At 49.7% G+C, this 21,310-nt stretch overlaps 1 protein-coding gene, 1 long non-coding RNA gene and 1 pseudogene across 11 annotated transcripts in view; 1 reads left to right on the top strand and 2 right to left on the bottom strand.

Annotated features, from left to right (window-relative positions):
• LOC113626941 (uncharacterized) overlaps positions 1–15,228 on the top strand; it is a 48,722-nt gene extending 33,494 nt beyond the window's left edge. The window contains exons 2-3 of the long non-coding RNA XR_003435352.1: positions 14,200–14,399; positions 14,795–15,228. This is a non-coding gene — a long non-coding RNA (uncharacterized LOC113626941). The remainder of the gene's footprint in view (positions 1–14,199; positions 14,400–14,794) is intronic.
• On the bottom strand, positions 8,754–10,659 carry LOC113626940 (40S ribosomal protein S6-like; annotated as a pseudogene).
• A 118-nt stretch (positions 15,229–15,346) lies between the features above and the next one.
• The window catches only part of ANKRD11 (ankyrin repeat domain 11), a 172,043-nt gene continuing 166,079 nt past the window's right edge, over positions 15,347–21,310 (bottom strand). For 7 of the 10 annotated variants that reach the window (XM_027118938.1, XM_027118936.1, XM_027118937.1 and 4 more), the window contains 4 exons: positions 19,959–20,057; positions 19,744–19,887; positions 18,301–18,393; positions 15,347–16,308 (listed from right to left, as the gene is read on the bottom strand). In XM_027118938.1, the coding sequence (XP_026974739.1) occupies positions 16,123–16,308; positions 18,301–18,393; positions 19,744–19,887; positions 19,959–20,057 (522 nt within the window). In that variant the 3' untranslated portion in view covers positions 15,347–16,122. Of the gene's footprint in view, positions 16,309–16,457; positions 18,129–18,300; positions 18,394–19,743; positions 19,888–19,958; positions 20,058–21,310 lie in introns of those variants that run through there. The other 3 variants (XM_027118941.1, XM_027118940.1, XM_027118943.1) reach the window with 3 other exon arrangements.

Raw genomic sequence — 21,310 nt, 5'->3', positions numbered from 1 at the left:
GTTGCTTCCATGTCCTGGCTATTGTAAATAGAGCTGCAATGAACATTTTGGTACATGACTCTTTTTGAATTTTGGTTTTCTCAGGGTATATGCCCAGTAGTGGGATTGCTGGGTCATATGGTAGTTCTATTTGTAGTTTTTTAAGGAACCTCCATACTGTTCTCCATAGTGGCTGTACCAATTCACATTCCCACCAGCAGTGCAAGAGGGTTCCCTTTTCTCCACACCCTCTCCAGCATTTATTGTTTCTAGATTTTTTGATGATGGCCATTCTGACTGGTGTGAGATGATATCTCATTGTAGTTTTGATTTGCATTTCTCTAATGATTAATGATGTTGAGCATTCTTTCATGTGTTTGTTGGCAGTCTGTATATCTTCTTTGGAGAAATGTCTATTTAGGTCTTCTGCCCATTTTTGGATTGGGTTGTTTGTTTTTCTGTTACTGAGCTGCATGAGCTGCTTGTAAATTTTGGAAATTAATCCTTTGTCAGTTGCTTCATTTGCAAATATTTTCTCCCATTCTGAGGGTTGTCTTTTGGTCTTGTTTATGGTTTCCTTTGCTGTGCAAAAGCTTTGAAGTTTCATTAGGTCCCATTTGTTTATTTTTGTTTTTATTTCCATTTCTCTAGGAGATGGGTCAAAAAGGCTCTTGCTGTGATTTATGTCATAGAGTGTTCTGCCTTTGTTTTCCTCTAAGAGTTTGATAGTTTCTGGCCTTACATTTAGGTCTATAATCCATTTTGAGCTTATTTTTCTGTATGGTGTTAGGGAGTGATCTAATCTCATACTTTTACATTTACCTGTCCAGTTTTCCCAGCACCACTTATTGAAGAGGCTGTCCTTTCTCCACTGTACATTCCTGCCTCCTTTATCAAAGATAAGGTGACCATATGTGCATGGGTTTATCTCTGGGCTTTCTATCCTGTTCCATCTAAAGATAGATCTATCTGATCTATCTTTTGTTTTTGTGCCAGTACCATACTGTCTTGATTACTGTAGCTTTGTAGTATAGTCTGAAGTCAGGAAGCCTGATTCCTCCAGCTCCGTTTTTCGTTCTCAAGATTGCTTTGGCTATTCGGGGTCTTTTGTGTTTCCATACAAATTGTGAAATTTTTTGTTCTAGTTCTGTGAAAAATGCCAGTGGTAGTTTGATAGGGGTTGCATTGAATCTGTAGATTGCTTTGGGTAGTAGAGTCATTTTCACAATGTTGATTCTTCCAATCCAAGAACATGGTATATCTCTCCATCTATTTGTATCATCTTTAATTTCTTTCATCAGTGTCTTATAATTTTCTGCCTACAGGTCTTTTGTCTCCTTAGGTGGGTTTATTCCTAGATATTTTATTCTTTTTGTTGCAAAGGTAAATGGGAGTTTTTGTTTTTGTTTTTTGCGGTACGCGGGCCCCTCACTGCTGGGGCCTCTCCCGTTGTGGAGCACAGGCTCCAGACATGCAGGCTCAGCTGCCATGGCTCACGGGCCCAGCCGCTCCGCGGCATGTGGGATCTTCCCAGACTGGGGCATGAACCCGTGTCCCCTGCATTAGCAGGTGGACTCTCAACCACTGCGCCACAAGGGAAGCCCAATGGGAGTGTTTTCTTGATTTCACCTTCAGATTTTTCATCATTAGTATATAGGAATGCCAGAGATTTCTGTGCATTAATTTTTTATCCTGCAACTTTACCAAATTCATTGATCTGCTCTAGTAGTTTTCTGGTAGCATCTTTAGGATTCTGTATGTATAGTATCATGTCATCTGCAAACAGTGACAGCGTTACTTCTTCTTTTCCGATTTGGATTCCTTTTATTTCCTTTTCTTCTCTGATTGCTGTGGCTAAAACTTCCAAAACTATGTTGAATAAGAGTGGTGAGAGTGGGCAACCTTGTCTTCCTCCTGATCTTAGTGGAAATGCTTTCAGTTTTTCACCATTGAGGATGATGTTGGCTGTGGGTTTGTCATATATGGCCTTTATTATGTTGAGGAAAGTTCCCTCTATGCCGACTTTCTGCAAGGTTTTTATCGTAAATGGGTGTTGAATTTTGTCAAAAGCTCTCTCTGCATCTATTGAGATGATCGTATGGTTTTTCTCCTTCAGTTTGTTAATATGGTTTATCACATTGATTTGCATATATTGAAGAATCCTTGCATTCCTGGAATAAACCCCACTTGATCATGGTGTATGATCCTTTTAATGTGCTGTTGGATTCTGTTTGCTAGTATTTTGTTGAGGATTTTTGCATCTATGTTCATCAATGATATTGGCCTGTAGTTTTCTTTCTTTGTGACATCTTGTCTGGTTTTGGTATCAAGGTGATGGTGGCCTCGTAGAATGAATTTTGGAGTGTTCCTCCCTCTGCTATATTTTGAAAGAGTTTGAGAAGGATAGGTGTTAGCTCTTCTCTAAATGTTTGATAGAATTCGCCTGTGTAGGCATCTGGTCTTGGGCTTTTGTTTGTTGGAAGATTTTTAATCACAGTTTCAATTTCAGTGCTTGTGATTGGTCTGTTCATATTTTCTATTTCTTCCTGATTCAGTCTTGGCAGGTTGTGCATTTCTAAGAATTTGTCCATTTCTTCCAGGTTGTCTATTTTGTTGGCATAGAGTTGCTTGTAGTAATCTCTCATGATCTTCTGTATTTCTGCAGTGTCAGTTGTTACTTCTCCTTTTTCATTTCTAATTCTATTGATTTGAGTCTTCTCCCTTTTTTTCTTGATGAGTCTGGCTAATGGTTTATCAATTTTGTTTATCTTCTCAAAGAACCAGCTTTTAGTTTTATTGATCTTTGCTATTGTTTCCTTCATTTCTTTTTCATTTATTTCTGATCTGATCTTTATGATTTCTTTCCTTCTGCTAACTTTGGGGGTTTTTTGTTCTTCTTTCTCTAGTTGCTTTAGGTGCAAGGTTAGGTTGTTTATTCAAGATGTTTCCTGTTTCTTAAGGTGGGCTTGTATTGCTATAAACTTCCCTCTTAGAACTGCTTTTGCTGCATCCCATAGATTTTGGGTTGTCGTGTCTCCATTGTCATTTGTTTCTAGGTATATTTTAATTTCCTCTTTGATTTCTTCAGTGATCACTTCGTTATTAAGTAGTGTATTGTTTAGCCTCCATGTGTTTGTATTTTTTACAGATCTTTTCCTGTAATTGATATCTAGTCTCATAGCATTGTGGTCGGAAAAGATACTTGATACAATTTCAATTTTCTTAAATTTACCAAGGCTTGATTTGTGACCCAAGATATGGTCTATCCTGGAGAATGTTCCATGAGCACTTGAGAAAAATGTGTATTCTGTTGTTTTTGGATGGAGTGTCCTATAGATATCAATTAAGTCCATCTTGTTTAATGTATCATTTAAAGCTTCTGTTTCCTTATTTATTTTCATTTTGGATGATCTGTCCATTGGTGAAAGTGGGGTGTTAAAGTCCCCTACTATGAATGTGTTACTGTCGATTTCCCCTTTTATGGCTGTTAGTATTTGCCTTATGTATTGAGGTGCTCCTAGGTTGGGTGCATAAATATTTACAATTGTTATATCCTCTTCTTGGATCGATCCCTTGATCATTATGTAGTGTCCTTCTTTGTCTCTTTTAATAGTCCTTATTTTAAAGTCTATTTTGTCTGATATGAGAATTGCTACTCCAGCTTTCTTTTGGTTTCCATTTGCATGGAATATCTTTTTCCATCCCCTCACTTTCAGTCTGTATGTGTCTCTAGTTCTGAAGTGGGTCTCTTGTAGACAGCATATATATGGGTCTTGTTTTTGTATCCATTCAGCCAATCTGTGTCTTTTGGTTGGAGCATTTAGTCCATTTACATTTAAGGGAATTATCGATATGTATGTTCCTATTCCCATTTTCTTAATTGTTTTGGGTTCGTTATTGTAGGTCTTTTCCTTCTCTTGTGTTTCTTGCCTAGAGAAGTTCCTTTAGCATTTGCTGTAAAGCTGGTTTGGTGGTGCTGAACTCTCTCAGCTTTTGCTTGTCTGTAAAGGTTTTAATTTCTCCATCAAATCTGAGTGAGATCCTTGCTGGGTAGAGTAGTCTTGGCTGCAGGTTTTTCTCCTTCATCACTTTCAGTATGTCTTGCCACTCCCTTCTGGCTTGTAGGGTTTCTGCTGAGAAATCAGCTGTTAACCTTATGGGGATTCCCTTATGTGTTATTTGTTGTTTTTCTCTTGCTGCTTTTAATATGCTTTCTTTGTATTTAATTTTTGACAGTTTGATTAATATGTGTCTTGGCGTATTTCTCCTTGGATTTATCCTGTATTGGACTCTCTGTGCTTCCTGGACTTGATTAACTCTTTCCTTTCCCATATTAGGGAAGTTTTCAACTAGAATCTCTTCAAATATTTTCTCAGTCCCTTTCTTTTTCTCTTCTTCTTCTGGAACCCCTACAATTCGAATGTTGGTGTGTTTAATGTTGTCCCAGAGGTCTCTGAGACTGTCCTCAGTTCTTTTCATTCTTTTTTCTTTATTCTGCTCTGCAGTAGTTATTTCCACTATTTTATCTTCCAGGTCACTTATCCGTTCTTCTGCCTCAGTTATTCTGCTATTGATCCCATCTAGAGTATTTTTCATTTCATTTATTGTGTTGTTCATCGTTGTTTGTTTCATCTTTTGTTCTTCTAGTTCCTTGTTAAATGTTTCTTGCATTTTGTCTGTTCTATTTCCAAGATTTTGGATCATCCTCACTATCATTATTCTGAATTCTTTTTCAGGTAGACTGCCTATTTCCTCTTCATTTGTTAGGTCTGGTGGGTTTTATCTTGCTCCTTCATCTGCTGTATGTTTTTCTGTCTTCTCATTTTGCTTATCTTACTGTGTTTGGGGTCTCCTTTTTGCAGGCTGCAGGTTCGTAGTTCCCGTTGTTTTTGGTGTCTGTCCCCAGTGGCTAAGGTTGGTTCAGTGGGTTGTGTAGGCTTCCTGGTGGAGGGGACTAGTGCCTGTGTTCTGGTGGATGAGGCTGGATCTTGTCTTTCTGGTGGGAGGTCCACGTCTGGTGGTGTGTTTTGGGGTGTCTGTGGACTTACTATGATTTTAGGCAGCCTCTCTGCTAATGGGTGGGGTTGTGTTCCTGTCTTGCTAGTTGTTTGGCATAGGATGTCCAGCACTGTAGCTTGCTGGTCGTTGAGTGAAGCTGGGTGCTGGTGTTGAGATGGAGATCTCTGGGAGATTTTCGCCGTTTGATATTATGTGGAGCTGGGAGGTCTCTTGTGGACCAGTGTCCTGAAGTTGGCTCTCCCACCTCAGAGGCACAGCACTGACTCCTGTGCAGCACCAAGAGCCTTTCATCCACACGGCTCAGAATAAAAGGGAGATAAAGTAGAGAGAAAGAATTAGTAGAAGTAGAAAGGAAGGAAGGAAGGAAAGAAAAGAAGGAAAGAAAGAAAGGAGGGAGGGACGGACGGTGGGAGGAAGGAAAGAAGGAGGGAAGGAAGGAAAAAAGAAAGAAAGAAAGAAGATAGAGTACAATAAAATAAAGTAAAATATAATAAAGTTATTAAATTAAAAAATAATTATTAAGAAAAAAATTTTTTAAAAAAACAGACGGATAGAACCCTAGGACAAATGGTGGAAGCAAAGCTATACAGATAAGATCTCACACAGAAGCATACACATACACACTCACAAAAAGAGGAAAAGGGGAAAAAATCATAAATCTTGCTCTCGAAGTCCACCTCCTCGATTTGGGATGACTTGCTGTCCATTCATGTATTCCACAGATGCAGGTACATGAAGTTGATTGTGGAGCTTTAATCCGCTGCTCCTGAGGCTGCTGGGAGATTTCCCGTTCTCTTCTTTGTTCTCACAGCTCCCAGGGGCTCAGCTTTGGATGTGGCCCCGCCTCTGCGTGTAGGTCGCCGGAGGGCATCTGTTTTTTGCTCACACAGGACGGGGTTAAAGGAGCTGCTGATTCGGGGGCTCTGGCTCACTCAGGCCTGGGGGAGGGAGGGGCACGGAGTGGAGGGCGGGCCTGCGGCAGCGGAGGCCGGCGTGACGTTGCAGCCTGAGGCGCGCCGTGCGTTCTCCCGGGGGAGTTGTCCCTGGATCCCGGGACCCTGGCGGTGGCGGGCTGCACAGGCTCCCCGGAAGGGGTGTGTGGAGAGTGACCTGTGCTCGCACACAGGCTTCTTGGTGGCGGCAGCAGCAGCCTTAGCGTCTCATGCCCGCCTCTGGGGTCCGCGCTGTTAGCCGCGGCTCACGCCCGTCTCTGGAGCTCCTTTAAGCAGCGCTCTGAATCCCCTCTCCTCGCGCACCAGGAAATAAAAGAGGGAAGAAAAAGTCTCTTGCCTCCTAGGCAGGTCCAGACTTTTCCCCGGACTCCCTCCCGGCCAGCCGTGGTGCACTAGCCCCCTGCAGGCTGTGTTCACGCCGCCAACCCCAGTCCTCTCCCTGCGCTCCGACCGAAGCCCGAGCCTCAGCTCCCAGCCCCGCCCGCCCCGGCGGGTGAGCAGACAAGCCTCTCGGGCTGGTGAGTGCTGGTCGGCCCTGATCCTCTGTGCGGGAATCTCCCCGGTTTGCCCTCCGCACCCCTGTGGCTGCGCTCTCCTCCGCGGCTCCGAAGCTTCCCTCCTCTGCCACCCGCAGACTCCGCCCGCGAAGGGGCTTCCTAGTGTGTGGAAAGCTTTCCTCCTTCACAGCTCCCTCCCACTGGTGCAGGTCCCATCCCTATTCTTTTTCTTTTGCCCTACCCAGGTACGTGGGGAGTTTCTTGCCTTTTGGGAGGTCTGAGGTCTTCTGCCAGCGTTCAGTAGGTGTTCTGTAGGAGTTGTTCCACGTGTAGATGTATTTCTGGTGTATCTGTGAGGAGGAAGGTGATCTCCGCGTCTTACTCTCCCGCCATCTTCCCCTCCTTCCCTGAATCTTGTTAAATGCTTTTTTCTGAATCTGTCGAGATGATCATGTGGTTTTTGCTTATGTGGTGTATTGCAGTGATTTCCATGCGTTGAACCATCCTTGTGAACTTGCAATGAATCCCACTTGGTCGTGGTGTGTGATCTTTTTTATGTGTTGTTGGATTCGGTTTGCTAATATTTTGAGAATTTTTGCATCTATATTCTTCAGAGATACTGGCCTGTAACTTTCCTTTTTGGTGGTGTCTTTGTCTGGTTTTGTTATCAGGGTGATGGTGGCTTCATAGCATGTCTTTGGGAGTGTTCCCTCCTCTTCCATTTTTTTGGCAAGAGTTTTGGAAGGATCAGTATAAGTTCTTTTCTGTATGTTTGGTAGAATTCACCTGTGAGGCCATCTGGTCCTGGACTCGTGTTTGTAGGGAGTTTTTTTAAATTACAGATTCTATTTCACTTCTAGTGATCAGTCTGTTCAAATTATCTATTTCTTCCTGCTACAGTTTTGGTGGGCTGTATGTTTCTAGGAACTTGTCAGTTTCTTCTAGGTTGTTGAATTTGTTGGCATACCCTTGTTCATAGTAGTTTCCCTTACGGTTTTTTATCTTTCTGTGGCATCAGTTGTTATGTTTCCTTTTTCATTTCTTATTTTATTTGGGTTCTCTCTCTTTTCTTTTTGGTGAGCCTGGCCAGAGGTTTGTCCATCGTGTTTATCCTTCCAAAGAACCAACTCTTAGTTTTATTGATTTATTTCTATTTTTTTAATCTGTTTTATTTCTTTCTTCTCTGATCTTTACTGTTTCCTTCCTTCTGCTGAATTTTGCTCGTTCTTCTTTTCCTAATTCTTTTAAGTGGTAGGTTAGGTTGTTTGAGGTTTTTCTTGTTGTTAGAGGAAGGCCTGTACTGTTATGAACTTCCCTGTAACAGCTGCTTTTGCTGCATCCCATAGCTTTGGACGGTTCTGTTTTCTTTTCCTTTTTTTTTTTTATTTTTGTATGGTTGTATTTTCATTTTTTCAAGGTATTTTTAAATTTCCTCTTTGATTTCATCATTAATTAACTCATTGGTTTTTGAGTAGCATGTTGGTATCGTTTTTTTCCCATTTCTTTTTTTTCCTAATGTCTGATCTTACTTGTTAGAACGTCTCATTTTTTAAAAAATTTGGTTAGTTTCATGTTAGATAATGAATTTTCTCAGCTTTATTTCTTGCTTTCAATTTTTATTGTATTTATTTGGTTAGTTTCATGTTAGATGGTGAATATTTTCTGCTTTATTTCTTGCTTTCAATTTTTATTGTATTTATTTGGTTAGTTTCATGTTAGATGGTGAATATTTTCTGCTTTATTTCTTGCTTTCAATTTTTATTGTATTTATTTGGCTGCATCGGGTCTTGGTTGTGGCATGCGGGGTCTTTGTTGCAGTGCACGGGCTTCTCTCTAGTGGCACGTGGGCTCTCTAGCTGTGGCGCACGGGCTCCAGAGCACGTGGGCTTAGTAGTTGTGGCGTGTGGGCTTAGTTGCTCTGTGGCATGTGGGATCTTAGTTCCCCGACCAGAGATTGAACCCACATCCCCTGCATTGGAAGGCGGATTCTTTACCACTGCGCCACCAGTGAACTCCTAGAACATTTCATTTTTTAAAAAAATTTATTTATTTACTTTATTTTTGGCTGCGTTGGGTCTTCATTGCTGTGCACAGCCTTTCTCTAGTTGTGATGAGCAGGGGCTACTCTTTGTTGCAGTGCACAAGCTTCTCATTGCAGTGGCTTCTCTTGTTGCAGAGCACAGGCTCTAGGCATGCGGGCTTCAGTAGTTATGGCACGTGGGCTCAGTAGTTGTGGCTCGTGGGCTCTAGAGCACAGGCCCAGTAGTTGTGGCACACGGGCTTAGTTGCTCCGCGGCATGTGGGATCTTCCCGGACCAGGGCTCAAACCCGTGTCCCTTGCATTGGCAGGCGGATTCTTAACCACTGCACCAGCAGGGAAGTCCAAACGTCTCATTTTTGACTGGACTCAGAGGTAGAAGCTCTGAGAGAGGACAGCCTCCATCTCTTGACAATCTGTTCCCGGCATTTTTCTTTGGCCTTCTTCATTCTCTTGGCAAAGAGTTTAGCATATTCTGCAGTCTCTGCCTTAGTTTTCCTAGAATGCTGTTTCTTCAGAGCAATACACCGACATTTGTGTTGCAGAACACATGGAGTAAAAAGACACTGAATCTTGTGTGCTTTGGTCCTAGATTTCTTACCTTTGTTTAGGGGTTTCTCACAACATACTGGTGGACATCATCTTCTTTGGAGAGACTGAAAAGTTTGTGGATTCTGCTAGCTTTTTTTTATTTATTGATTGATTTTTTATTTTTTGGCTGTGTTGGGTCTTCATTGCTGCACGTGGTCTTTCTCTAGTTGTGGCGAGTGGGGGCTACTCTTTGTTGTGGTGCGTGGGCTTCTCATTGAGGTGGCTTCTCTTGTTGTGGAGCAGGGGGTCTAGGTGTGTGGGCTTCAGTAGTTGCGGCACGTGGGCTCAGTAGTTGTGGCTCGGGGGCTTAGTTGCTCCGAGGCATGTGGGATCTTCCTGGCCCAGGGCTCGAACCTGTGTCTGAAGCGTTGGCAGGCGGATTCTTTTTTTTTTTTTTGCGGTATGCGGGCCTCTCACCGTTGTGGCCTCTTCCATTGTGGAGCACAGACTCCGGATGCGCAGGCTCAGCGGCCATGGCTCACGGGCCCAGCCCTCTGCGGCATGTGGGATCCTCCCAGACTGGGGCATGAACCCGCGTCCCCTGCATCGGCAGGCAGATTCCCAACCACTGCGCCACCAGGGAAGCCCCAGGCAGGTGGATTCTTAACCACTGAGCCACCACGGAAGTCCCTCTGCTTGCTCTTTGGGGTCCCAGGCAATGAGGCACAGTAGTATCGGTGAGTCTGGTAATATTTTTCTCCCTTTTTTTAATGAAGACCAAATTGAGACCACTCAGATTGGCATCCACAGTGCAACCCCATACAGATTTGTGAATTCTTTCTCCAGTTCTCCTTGGTCTGTAACAGGAATGTCCCTTATTCAGTAGCAGGTGTACGCAGCCATGGGTTAAGACACCCTGCTTTATGGGGAAACCCTGTTTGTCATTCCCACCACTGATTCGGACTACATAACCCTTCCATTCTTCACCCAGAGTGTCGGCAGCCACTTCTTTGGCCATAGGATTCTCATAAAAGGTACGAAGTTTTCATTCATCATCCACTTCAGTGAGTTTCTGGCAGCCGGTGGCCAGGAAGGAAATCTTCAGCTTCATCCTTGAGTGGCCGGCTGCACCCAAGGCACCACGTGAAAGAGCTCATTTCTTCTTCTGTGGTTAATCGGTAGTTGCATGCCATTGTGGTCAGAGAAGATGCTTGATAGAATTTCTCTACTCTGAAATTTGTTGAGGCTTATTTTGTGCCCTCGTATGTGGTCGGTCCTGTATAATGTTCCATGTGCCCTGAAAGGAATGTGTATTCTGGTTGTTTTGGGTGTAATGTCAGTTAAGTCTTACTGTTCTGTTGTATCATTGGGGATCTCTCTTGCCTCACTGATTCTCTGTCTAGAGGCCCTGAGTGGGGCCTCAATACTATTATTGTATCCCTGTCAGTTTCTGTCTTTATGTCTGATATTTGTTTTGCGTATTTGAGTGCTCCTATATAAGGAGCATATATGTTGACGAGTGTAATATCCTCTCCTTGTGTTCATCCTTTATTAGTATATAGCGTCCTTCTTTATCTTTCTTCATGGCTTTTGTTTTGAAGTCTATTTTGTCTGATATGAGTATTGCGACCCCCACTTTCTTGTCATTTGTTTGCATGAAATATCTTTTTCCATCCCCTTACTTTCAATCTGTGTGTGTCCTTTGCCCTAAAGTGGGTCTCTTGTAGGCAGCATATTGTAGGCTCTTTTTTTTTTTTTAATCCAATCTGCCACTCTGTGTCTTTTGATTGGAGCTTTTAGTCCATTGACATTTTAAGGTAATTATTGACAACTTTTTGTTTCTCCTTTTGTGGTTTGATGTTTTTTTTTGGCCGTGCCATGTGGCTTGAGGGATGTTAGTTCCCCTACCAGGGACTGAACCCGGGCCCTTGGCAGTGAGAGCTCGGAGTCCTAAGGCACTGGACCGCCAGGGAATTCCCCAATGATTTTCTCTTGAATTATACTTACGTCCTCTTCTTTTTGGTTTTTGTGAGTCTATTGTATGTTTTTGATTTGTGGTTGCCCTGGTTTTCAAGTATGTTAACCCCTTCCTATATCTGCTTGCCCTAGACTGGTAGTCATATAGGCTCAAACACATTCTAGGAAATGAAAAAAAGTCTACATTTTCTTACTCTCCTCCCCCCACATTTTATGATTTTGACGTCCCTTTTTACATCTTCATGTTCATCCTTTTGCTGTTCATTCTGGTTATCATTCAGTTTCACAGAAGTTTTTTGATTTTTAAAAAATGTGTGTACTGGCTTATTTAAGTGATTTATTTTCCAATTGTGATTTTTCTCTTTCCTGTAGATTCTTAGTTCTGTTCTATTTAGAGAAGACCTTTCAGTATTTCCTTTAGGATAGGTTTAGTATTGCTGTATTCTTTTAGTTTTTGCTTGTCTGAGAAATTCTTTCTCTCTTCTTTATTCTAAATGATAATCTTGCTGGGTAGAATGTCCTAGGTTGCCGATTTTTCCCTTCCAGGACTTTGACTGTCTTGCCACTCCCTTCTGGCCCGCAGCGTTTCTGTAGAGAAATCAGCTGACAGCCTAATGGGGGTTCCCTTGTCACTAACTCTTCGTTTTTCTCTTGCTGCCTTTAGAATCCTCTCTTAATCTTTAACTTTTGCCATTTTTTTTTTGAAGATGTTGGGGGTGGGAGTTTATTAATTAATTTATTTTTGCTGTGTTGGGTCTTCGTTTCTGTGCGAGGGCTTTCTCTCTAGTTGTGGTAAGCGGGGGCCACTCTTCATCGCGGTGCATGGGCTCACTATCGCGGCCTCTTGTTGCGAAGCACAGGCTCCAGATGCGCAGGCTGAGTTGTGGCTCACGGGCCCAGTTGCTCTGCGGCATGTGGAATCCTCCCAGACCAGGGCTCGAACCCATGTCCGCTGCATTGGCAGGCGGATTCTCAACCACTGCGCCACCAGGGCAGCCCACCTTCTGCCATTTTTATTGTAGTGTGTCTTGCTGTGGGCTTGTGTGGCTTTACCTGCTTTGGGACCCCCTGTGCCTCCTCTGCCTGGGTATGTCTCCTTCTTTAGATTTGGAAAGTTTTCAGCCGTCATTTCTCCAGATGCATTTGTGGTGCCCTTTTCTCTCTCTTCCATTCTGGAATCCCTATCATGTGTCTGCGGGCACACTATATTCTCCCATAGGCCTCTTTCTGCCTTTCTGATTGGGTCATTTCCTCATTTCCATTGGTCTACCCTCACTTATTCATTCTTCTGCATTATTAATTCTGCTGTTCATTGCCTTTAGCTCAGCTTTTGTCTCTGCTAATGAGTTTTCTAATTTTTTTTGGTACCCTTCAGAGTTTGTTTCTTTTTTATAGTACTCTGCATTTCTGTCGATAGCCTTTCTTTTTTTTAAAAAAATGTATTTATTTATTTATGGCTACACTGGGTCTTTGTTGCTGCGCGTGGGCTTTCTCTAGTTGCGGCGAGCGAGGGCTACTCTTCATTGCGGTGTGCAGGCTCCTCATTGCGGTGGCTTCTCTTGTTGCAGAGCATGGGCTCTAGGCACGTGGGCTTCAGTAGTTGTGGTGCATGGGCTTCAGCAGTTGTGGCTCGCGGGCTCTAGAGCGCAGGCTCAGTAGCTGTGGCACACGGGCTTGGGTGCTCCATGGCATGTGGGATCTTCCCGGACCAGGGCTCGAACCTGTGTCCCCTGCATTGGCAGGCGGATTCTTAACCACTGCGCCACCAGGGAAGTCCCCGATAGCCTTTCTTAATTCCTTACTTTCCTTTTTGAACTCAGTGTCTGTTGGAGCGAAGCGGTCTGTGTTGTTTCTTGCAGCAGAATTCTCTTGGTCTTTTAACTGGAGTGGTTCCTCTTCTTATTTCTCTTACTCTGTGCGTTTAGGAGAAACAATTGTCAGCTGTGGTTTTGGAGGGCTGTTGACACGTGGGGGCATCCCTGTGTAGCTCTCGTGGGTTTAATATATTTGGTACCAGGGCTGCTCTTAGTATGGATGCCTGTCAGCTCTTTCCTCAGTGTGTGCTGGTGGTTAATCCCCTTGCTAGGGGTGTGCAGATGTGGCGGCTGGTGACCAGTCCTGGGTTTCTCGACAGTGGTGGCAGCTTAGGCACACCCCGGGAGTATGCGACGGGAGTGGAGGTGGCTCACGATGCCTCCTGGAGCCCGTGCAGTTGGCGATCACACACGCAGGGGAAAAGGCTACGATTACAGGTCCCGCTCCCCCTCTCAGGCACCCCCCAAACAATGGTGCGGGGCCTCCAAGGCAACCCAGGCTTCCTCTGCGTACACCCTCAGTTGCAGTTGCACCAGATTGCAGCCCTACCACCCAGGCTGTCTCCACACAGTCACCCCAAGTTTTCTCCCCAGGTCTGACCTCCGAGGCCTGAATTTCAGCACCCATTCCACCCCCGCCCAGGTGACCACCGTTATATTTTCTGTCTCTCTGATTTTGACTACTCACAGTACCTCCTGTAAGTGGGATTGTACAGTATTTGCCTTATTTCATTTAGCATGACGTCCTTAAGGCTCATCCATGCTCTGGCATCTGTCAGTATGTATCAGGTATATACGTCACCTTTTCTTTATCCATTCATCTGTCCGTGGATAGCTGGGTTTGTTCCATGTTGTAGCCGTTGTGAATAGTGCTGTGATGAACGTGGGCCGTACAAGTATGTCTCTGAGACCCTGGTTTCAATTCCTTCGGGTATGTACCCAGAAGGGGGATTGCCGGATCCCATGGTAAGTATACTTGCTGAACCTCCATACTGTTCTCCATAGTGGCTGTACCATTGTACGTTCCCACCAGCAGTGCACGGGGGTTCCAAATTCCCCACACCCTCCCCAGGTGCTTGTTGTTTTCTGGTGGTGGTGTTAGTAGCCATCCTAATGAGTGTCGGGGTGTCTCATTGTGGTTCTCTCTGCATTTCCCTAGTGATTAGTGATGTTGAGCATTTGTTCATGAGCTTATTGACCACCTGTGTATCTTCTGTGGGGAAAGGACTATTCAAGTCCTTTGCCCATTTTTGAAATTTTTTTTTTTTTTTGCAGTTGAGTTTTACGGGTTCTCTCTTTATATCCTGGATACTAATCACTTTTTGTTCTCTGGGGCCCACCACTGCACAGCCATGTGACGAGAGCATCTGTGCCGTTGTCTCTCACGGCAGGAAGTCCCACGCAGAGCCAGGAAAGGGACGTCATGATGTCACAATGTCATTGTGGTGTAGACGTGCCAGAGCATGGGGTACACCTCCAGACGCGCTTGCTGCAGCAGGACCAGCACCTACAACGGGCGGGACCTCTCTGAGTGCAGGGTCTCTGCGGGGTGGCCTGAAGTTGCTGACGCCAGGATGTGCCCGATGAACAGGTGCGACCTAATTCATGCTGTTTAGAAAGACGCTGGGCAGTGCAGGCTCTGGCCCCGCCCCAGGGTCACTCGAGGTGAGACCGGCCGGGGTGGTGGGGGGCAGGGATTCGCACAAAGGGGAATGCAGAGTCGGGGCGTCTCTGAGGCAGAAACCGAGAGCTTGGGTCGGGCCAGGCAGCCCAGAAAGAGGAAACCACCTCCAGCTGGTCTGGGGCACCGTCAAGGCTGCTCTGTGAGGCATGCTGCTGGCACAGGGCTGGGTTCTCACTCCCAAGTGGGGTCACATCTGCAGCTCCCGCCTGTGCCAGGTACAGGAAGCACGGGGGAGGGAGCGAGGTGCCCGAGGACTCCAGCAAGGGCTAGGGCCACCCCTGACCCCCTGCCTGGCCCTGCAGCCTCCACCCCTTGCCCTCCAGCTCGAGCCAGCCGTTGGACGGGAATCGTGGATGGAGCAGGCAGGACGGTTGCCTCTGCTCAGAAGGGGCCCCTGGCCTGGCCCTGTGCGCACCCCCCTCAGAGAGGAGCACAGACCCCAGGTCACGCTGGGCTCAGATCTCCGACTCCTGCCCCGCGAGCCGGTTTTCAGGCGGAACACACATCCCGGGTGGGGACTCCCACGTGGCAGCCCCACGGGGAGTCGGGAGACAGTGGTCCCTCTGTAGCCGTGCCACCCAGGGGACCTGCTGCCCCAGCACATGCCCCGCCCATCTCCTGCCCGCTCTGATGGGCCCTGGGAAAGAGCCTCTGGGTAACCCGTGCTGTCCCGGCCAGCAGCCCCAGTCGTCCGTTGAGTGGAGGGCAGGAAAGCCGGGGGTGAGTATATTTGTTTCAAAATTATAAGCTACTCATTTGGTAGGAAAAAAAGTGGAAGACAGTGGGATTTCCAGGGCGGGAACCCTCCCCTCACAGCCACGTCCACCCTCCTGAGGGGGCTGTCGTGTACAAAGAGCATTTAATTAATTTATTTATTTCTTTACACATAACTGAAGTGATGTTACAGTACATAAGTTATTTACAACTGTGCAGTAATGTGTTGCAAAATAAATTATCTAGAAGGCAGCAAAAGTACATTGTGAACGTGTATAAAACTGTACAGCGTTTACGGGTACACTTTTTATATGATTATTGGCTCTGTAGTGTTTCAAGTTATGTTCTCAGAAAGAGAAACAAAATGCCCAAGATTAAAGGAAAAAATATACAAACCACGTGGATTTGACTCCATTAAAAACACAACCCGGAGTCCTGCCTGCGTGTCCCTGTGAGGCGGGCGGGCGGCGCAGCCGGGCCCTCACCCGGCCCAGCGTCCCAGCCCAGATCTCGGGCTGGCACCGTCGGCAGCTTCGTGGCGACAGGACGGCTGCCGGCCCGAAGCTCTCCCCACCCTCTGACCCGGAGGCCGCTGTTGGTGAGGGGTGGACGCCTTAACTTTTATTCTCTTCAGTCGATCAGAAATGAAACGAGGAATTTAAAAAAACGCTCTCCATCCTGCAGCTCCTGAGATGCCTGTGCAGCCGCCGGAAAAGAGCCTGAGGCTGCCGTGTCCGTGCCCGCGTCCCCGGCTCTGCGTCCTCCCGCGGCGGCGGATGTGAGAGAGCCGCGCGCCAGAGGCCCAGCGCGGGCTTCTCCCTGGATGTCCCCACCGGGGACGTGGTCTCCTTCCACCGCCCGGACTCGGCGGCGGACTGGGGGGCTCGCCTGTGACCCGGGCAGCTGTCCCACCGCGTCAGGCCGGAAGGAGCACGAAGTCGTCGTTGACGTCGACCATGGGCACGTAGAAGGACGGCACCTCGTTCACACACAGGGACTTGTGCCCGGCGGGGTCCAGCTCCTGCACCTTCAGCTGCCACTCCATCCTCTGCACGGCGTTGAGGGCCGCGGCCTCGTGCTGCTGCCGCATCAGGAGACACGTCTACGCGGGAAACGCAGCAGGTGAGGGGAGGGGAGGCAAGACCCCGGCCGCCCCCCGCACCCATTCCCCCTGCCGCAGCGCCTCCCGGGAGGTCGGGGCGGGGGACCCTTTCGCGCTCTGGCCTCAGGACGACCTCTTGCGTCTGGGTCTCGTCCTGTGCGGTGAGTGGCCTTGCTGACCACACGGGGGTCTGTCCATCATCCCTGCTCTGTGCCCCCACCCTGGGGGTTTCAGCACAGCCTCTAGTCAGAACTCATAATAGCTTTGCTCTTCCGTTTTCATTTTCCATTTATCTTATTTATGGTTGGTGACATTGGCTTCATTTGCACTCACAGTGGAAATTATGCCTTTTAGAAATGCACTTAGTTTTTAAAAATTAATGTTCACGTGTTTACTCTTAAGTGGGTACTAAGTAAGGTAAACAGTTATACTACTAGAGGCGCACTCTGTACTCATGTTGAGAAGGGAGAATGTTGAAACTGAAATAATGACGGTACCTGGGTTACCAACAGCACGTGGGGGGGGGGGCGGCGTTTGGGGTACAAGGCAGGTGACACAGAGCACAGCGGGCGAAAAGACCAGCCTTCATGTGGACAGAGTTAACGGCGTGACAGTGTGCAGGAAGATCATCTTATTTTCTTCGACGTGCACACAAGCATGTAGGGCCAGGTATCACAATTTCTGATTTGCTTAAAATAGTTCAGTTAAAAAAAGTGTTCTGGAAACAAGCCCCACAGGCCCCAGCGGCCAGCCGTGTCCTCCTCGGCACGCCTGGGCCGCTTGTCATCCTCAGGGAGGCTTGAACAAAGGCGTGGCAGCTCAGACACCCTCAGGAGTCCAGCTGCTTTCATCTAATTTAGAGCGTTCTTGACTGACTAGAATTGTACGTACCCCTGAGTTTTCAGTTACTAAAATGAAATTGTTTGTTGGGCTAAACCCCTGAAACATGACCAGCATGTCCGGAGAGTTGTCCCAGGGCTGCAGGAACTGAGGGTGGGCAGCCTGTCTCCTGAATAGGACCTCGTCCACCCTGTGCTCTGAGACCAGTGGCCACGCGGGTGGCCGTTTCGTGCCCCTGCACTCTCCGTACTTCACCAATTCCTTTTTCTATCCATCTATTTTTCTTATTGGTTTGTAAGTTCTTGGCACATTAAGGAAATGAGACTTAACGTTGTCTTTCTTTGTAATGTACCAAATCTAACTTTACTTCGGTCAGAAATTTTTTCTCTCTTGTAAGTTTCCCGTGCAGCTCCCTTCAGGCTGGCTGGTGGTGGGAGGAGTGACCGTGGGACCCCCGAACGGTCACCTTTGCAGCTTGTTAGAAACACGGCCTGGACCCGGCCTCAGCTGGGCCTGAACGCCCTGTAGGCTGGTTCCTCTCTGCTCTGGCCTCTGGCCTCCTGGCCGCCCCTCTGGGTGCGCTGCCGCAGTGCCGGAGGCAGGGTCACTGAGGCAAGGGGTGAGGCTGGCAGCCCAGCGTGGGAGCCTGGGTCACGCCTCCATCAGCTCCACGCAGCAGGCCCTGCCTCCTGGGGCTTCCCGGTGGTGCCGGCTTCTAGGTGTTAATTCTGTAACGGGCACGTCACTGCCGGTCAGTGTTCACGGGGGACCCCGGGTGCAACCCTCGCACCTGCAGACAAGGACTTGCTTCTTACTTGCTAATCTCTCTCTATCTCCCCCCCATCCTCTGCCCACTGCACTGGTCAGCACAGCCAGGGGCAGGGGTGATGGGTGGATGCTGTGACCTTTGAGGAGGGCTCAAGGTGGGGTCCCACAGAGGTCTGACCGCCAGCTGGTGACAGGAGCTGCTCCCCGCACACCTGGACAGGAGGGAAGACACTCTAAGAGGCAACATGGGGGCGGGGAGGCCTCAGCTCCCTCACTGCCAGCTGGGCTCAGAGCGAGTCTGAAGCTGCCTCTTCCGAACACGGCCCTGCCGCCCCCGCCCAGAAGAGCCCTGGCCCCGCCGCCGCCGCCGGGGCCGGGGCTCACCTTCATGCGGTCATACTTGTCGTCCACGTCCTGCAGCCAGGAGATGAACTGGCGGGCGTTGAACCGGTCCCGCACTGACTTGTTCTCATCACCCTGGCGGGAGAGTGAAGCACGTGTGGGCGTCCGGGAGGGGTGGGCCTGGCACGCCAAGCCCCGGGTCCCCCAGTCAAGGGCTCCCTCCCCCACCAGCTCTCCACGCCGTCCGTGGGGGGAGCTGCCCTGTGGTGACTCGGGACCCCGGCGGCGCCTTCAGGCTCCCCTCCATCTCCTGGGGAGGCCCCAGGGCGAGCCGGCGAGGGTAAAAAGCGGCAGTGACTTTTCCTTTGACAGAACGTCTGCGAGGCCTGGGGTGGCTGCAGGCCGCCCACGGTGGACTGTGGTTTACAGGCAGGGCAGCCTCGGGAGCAGTAGGTCCCCACAGGCTCTTGCCGGCTGGGTTTGCAGGGCCTCCCGGGTCTCGGGGCAGGAAAGTCTCCCTCTTGCCCAGCCACACGCAACCACCTGCCTGGGGAAAGCCCAGGCCCCCACTACAAAGGGGCTTGAGGGCAGGAGGCTGCAGCCTGAGAGTGAGTCCTGTCTGTCTCCGTGACATTCAGAGGAAACCCAGCAATCCCTTGAAGGTGAGCAGATTCTTTTTTCTTTCAGATGCAAAAATCAAAAAAGGCAAAGCTTCCACCCAATCCCTAAAATACTTTGTGGACAAATGTTTTTACTTTAGGGAAAATTCGTTGCTATGCGTAGTACGTTCAAGTAGAAACTTAAAGAGGTATCCTTAAAGGTTACGTGTGAGGACTCTTCAACGCACTAAAAAGAAATCAGGTTTAGCTGAACCACCGTACGTCACCATGCGGCCAACTCGGGAATGCTGCTCAGACACCCAGGGGTCATGTGATCCACCTGTGGGCCTGGGGTCACTAGGGGCCTCCGTCAGGAGGGAGCTCAGCACCGAGGCCTGGCCCGGAGCGGCGCGCTCGGGGCTGAGGGTCTCAGCGGCTGCGGGGAGCACGGGCATCAACTTGCTGTCTGCACAGGTTAGATCTCCCGGCTGGCAGCCGACGGGTGGGGCCCTCAGGAGCACAGGTACCACAGGGACAGCGCTCAGCTGGGGAAGGGTGTGACCTCATGGGGCAAACACAGCCCTGGGGGCGGGAGGAGGCGGGCTGGACTCTGGCGGACAGACGAGGCGCACCGTGTGTCCAATTGCTGGGCGCGCCCTGGGCCCGCGTGCCCGTCGGGGGCAGCGGCCCTGTGGTCCCCAGCGTGACAGCCTCTCTGGGGCGGCCCTGTGGTCCCCAGCGTGACAGCCTCTCTGGGGCCTTCGGTGAGGAAGCCCTGGTGCAGCAGCTCCAGCCGCTGCGCGGGCAGACCGCACGTGAGTCTCCAGGGGCCCGTGACCCCAGCGCCGCTCCAGCCCCCCGCAAGCCCTCTCACCCGGACGCCCACCTGGCTCTCGAGCGGCATGTTGTACACCTCCGAGTCCAGCAGCATGGTGCAGGCGCTGAACGGCACCGCCTGGTTCGCGATGGTCCTCGCCGCCCGGCAGTGAACCCGCAGGATCTCCTGTTCGCAGGAGACGATCAGCTTCTCCTGGGAGAGAGGGGCTGGTGAGCTGAGAGCCACCCGGGCCGGGCGCCCTGGGCCCGCGGCTGCCCGCTTACCCGCTCGATGCTGTGCTGCAGGCGCAGCTTCCCACGCACGGCCTCCTGCTGCTTGAACAGCTCCTTCAGGGGCTCCGCCAGGGAGGGAGGGGGCGCGATCTGCGGCCACAGGGGGAGACGGGGGTCAGCGGGGCCGTGAATCACCCCAGCCGCCCCACTTGCAGGAGTCACCCCAGAGACCACGGTCCCATGAAGACGCGGACGCGCTGGGGGATGCCTGTCCCCAAGAGTAGGTGAGCGAGCACCCGTCCCCTGCGTGTGGCTGGGAGGAGGGCGGCCGGGGAGGGAGCGGCAGAGGTGGGGGAGGCGAGGGAAGCTAGGAACAGAGGGCATCTGCACCTCGGCCCTTGCGCAGCCAGGAGGGGATGGAGGAGGGGCAGGGTGTCCTCTGTTTACCGCAGGCTTCACGCACCCTGAGACCCACCGGGACACAGCTGCCCAGAAGCCACACGAACAGGACAACTGGGCCCGCCCCTCTTCCCAGGGCGTCAGTGAGGGAGAGGGCTCGCCGGGGCACTACCCCCAGGTGCTGGAGGCCACCCCTGAACCCAGAAGGGCGCTTCTCCCAGGAGAAGCCGCCGGTGCTTCCGAAACACACAGGAAGCATGTCACAACAGCACCAGATACGGGCTGGAGCCTCTCGTGGGGCCGGGAAGCAAGAGCGTGTTCAGGAGGGACTGCCGAGGAGCCCCTCCCTGGTGGCCGAGGCCAAGTAGGGGGCAGTGGCTCATGTGGCCACGACCTCGGGCTGGAGGGGAGTAATAATGCCCACGGTACAGTGGCCGCCACAGACAAGACCCTCGGAGGGGCTGGACTCGAGGCCCAAGCTCAAGGTACATGCTCTCTTCCAACTTTTCGGTCCAAAATTCTCAAAACCCGAGATGAAGCCACCCAGCCGGGTCTCTGGCTGCACGTCCTGCCCATCACGCCCCGGGGGCCCAGGGCGCCGGCCTCCCCTTGCCTCTTGGGCGCCTGCGGTGGTCTCTGTATAGGGGTCTTGTTTGGGGCCGTTGTGGGTGTGAGGTCACCTCCATTTCACCCTCCCCGGCTCCAGAGGGTGTGGGAATGAGGCCTTGGCCTGCCCTCACCCCCAACAGCCTGGGTCTGGCTGCGGGGCGACAGGCTGTGAACCGGAGCCCACCGCTAGAAAGGGCTGAGCTCCAAGAGACACACAGGTTGCTGCGGGGTGAACTCGGGTGGCGGGGGTTCCAGGGGGAGGCAGGAGCACGGCTTTCTCTCTAGTTTCCAAATGTTCTAGGTGGCCACGGTGCTGTTTGTCTAAATTTTAGTTACTGAAACCAAACAGCAGCAAAGTCTCACTGACCGGGGATCCCAGGCCAGGTTCCCCTGCA

Source organism: Aethalodelphis obliquidens, unplaced genomic scaffold (assembly GCF_003676395.1).
Source record: "Aethalodelphis obliquidens isolate GAN/ISIS:26980383/991018 unplaced genomic scaffold, ASM367639v1 scaffold20, whole genome shotgun sequence".
NCBI lineage: Eukaryota > Metazoa > Chordata > Mammalia > Artiodactyla > Delphinidae > Aethalodelphis > Aethalodelphis obliquidens.
The sequence above is the reverse complement of the archived record's forward strand: the minus strand, read 5'-3'. Positions and strand labels throughout refer to the sequence as shown.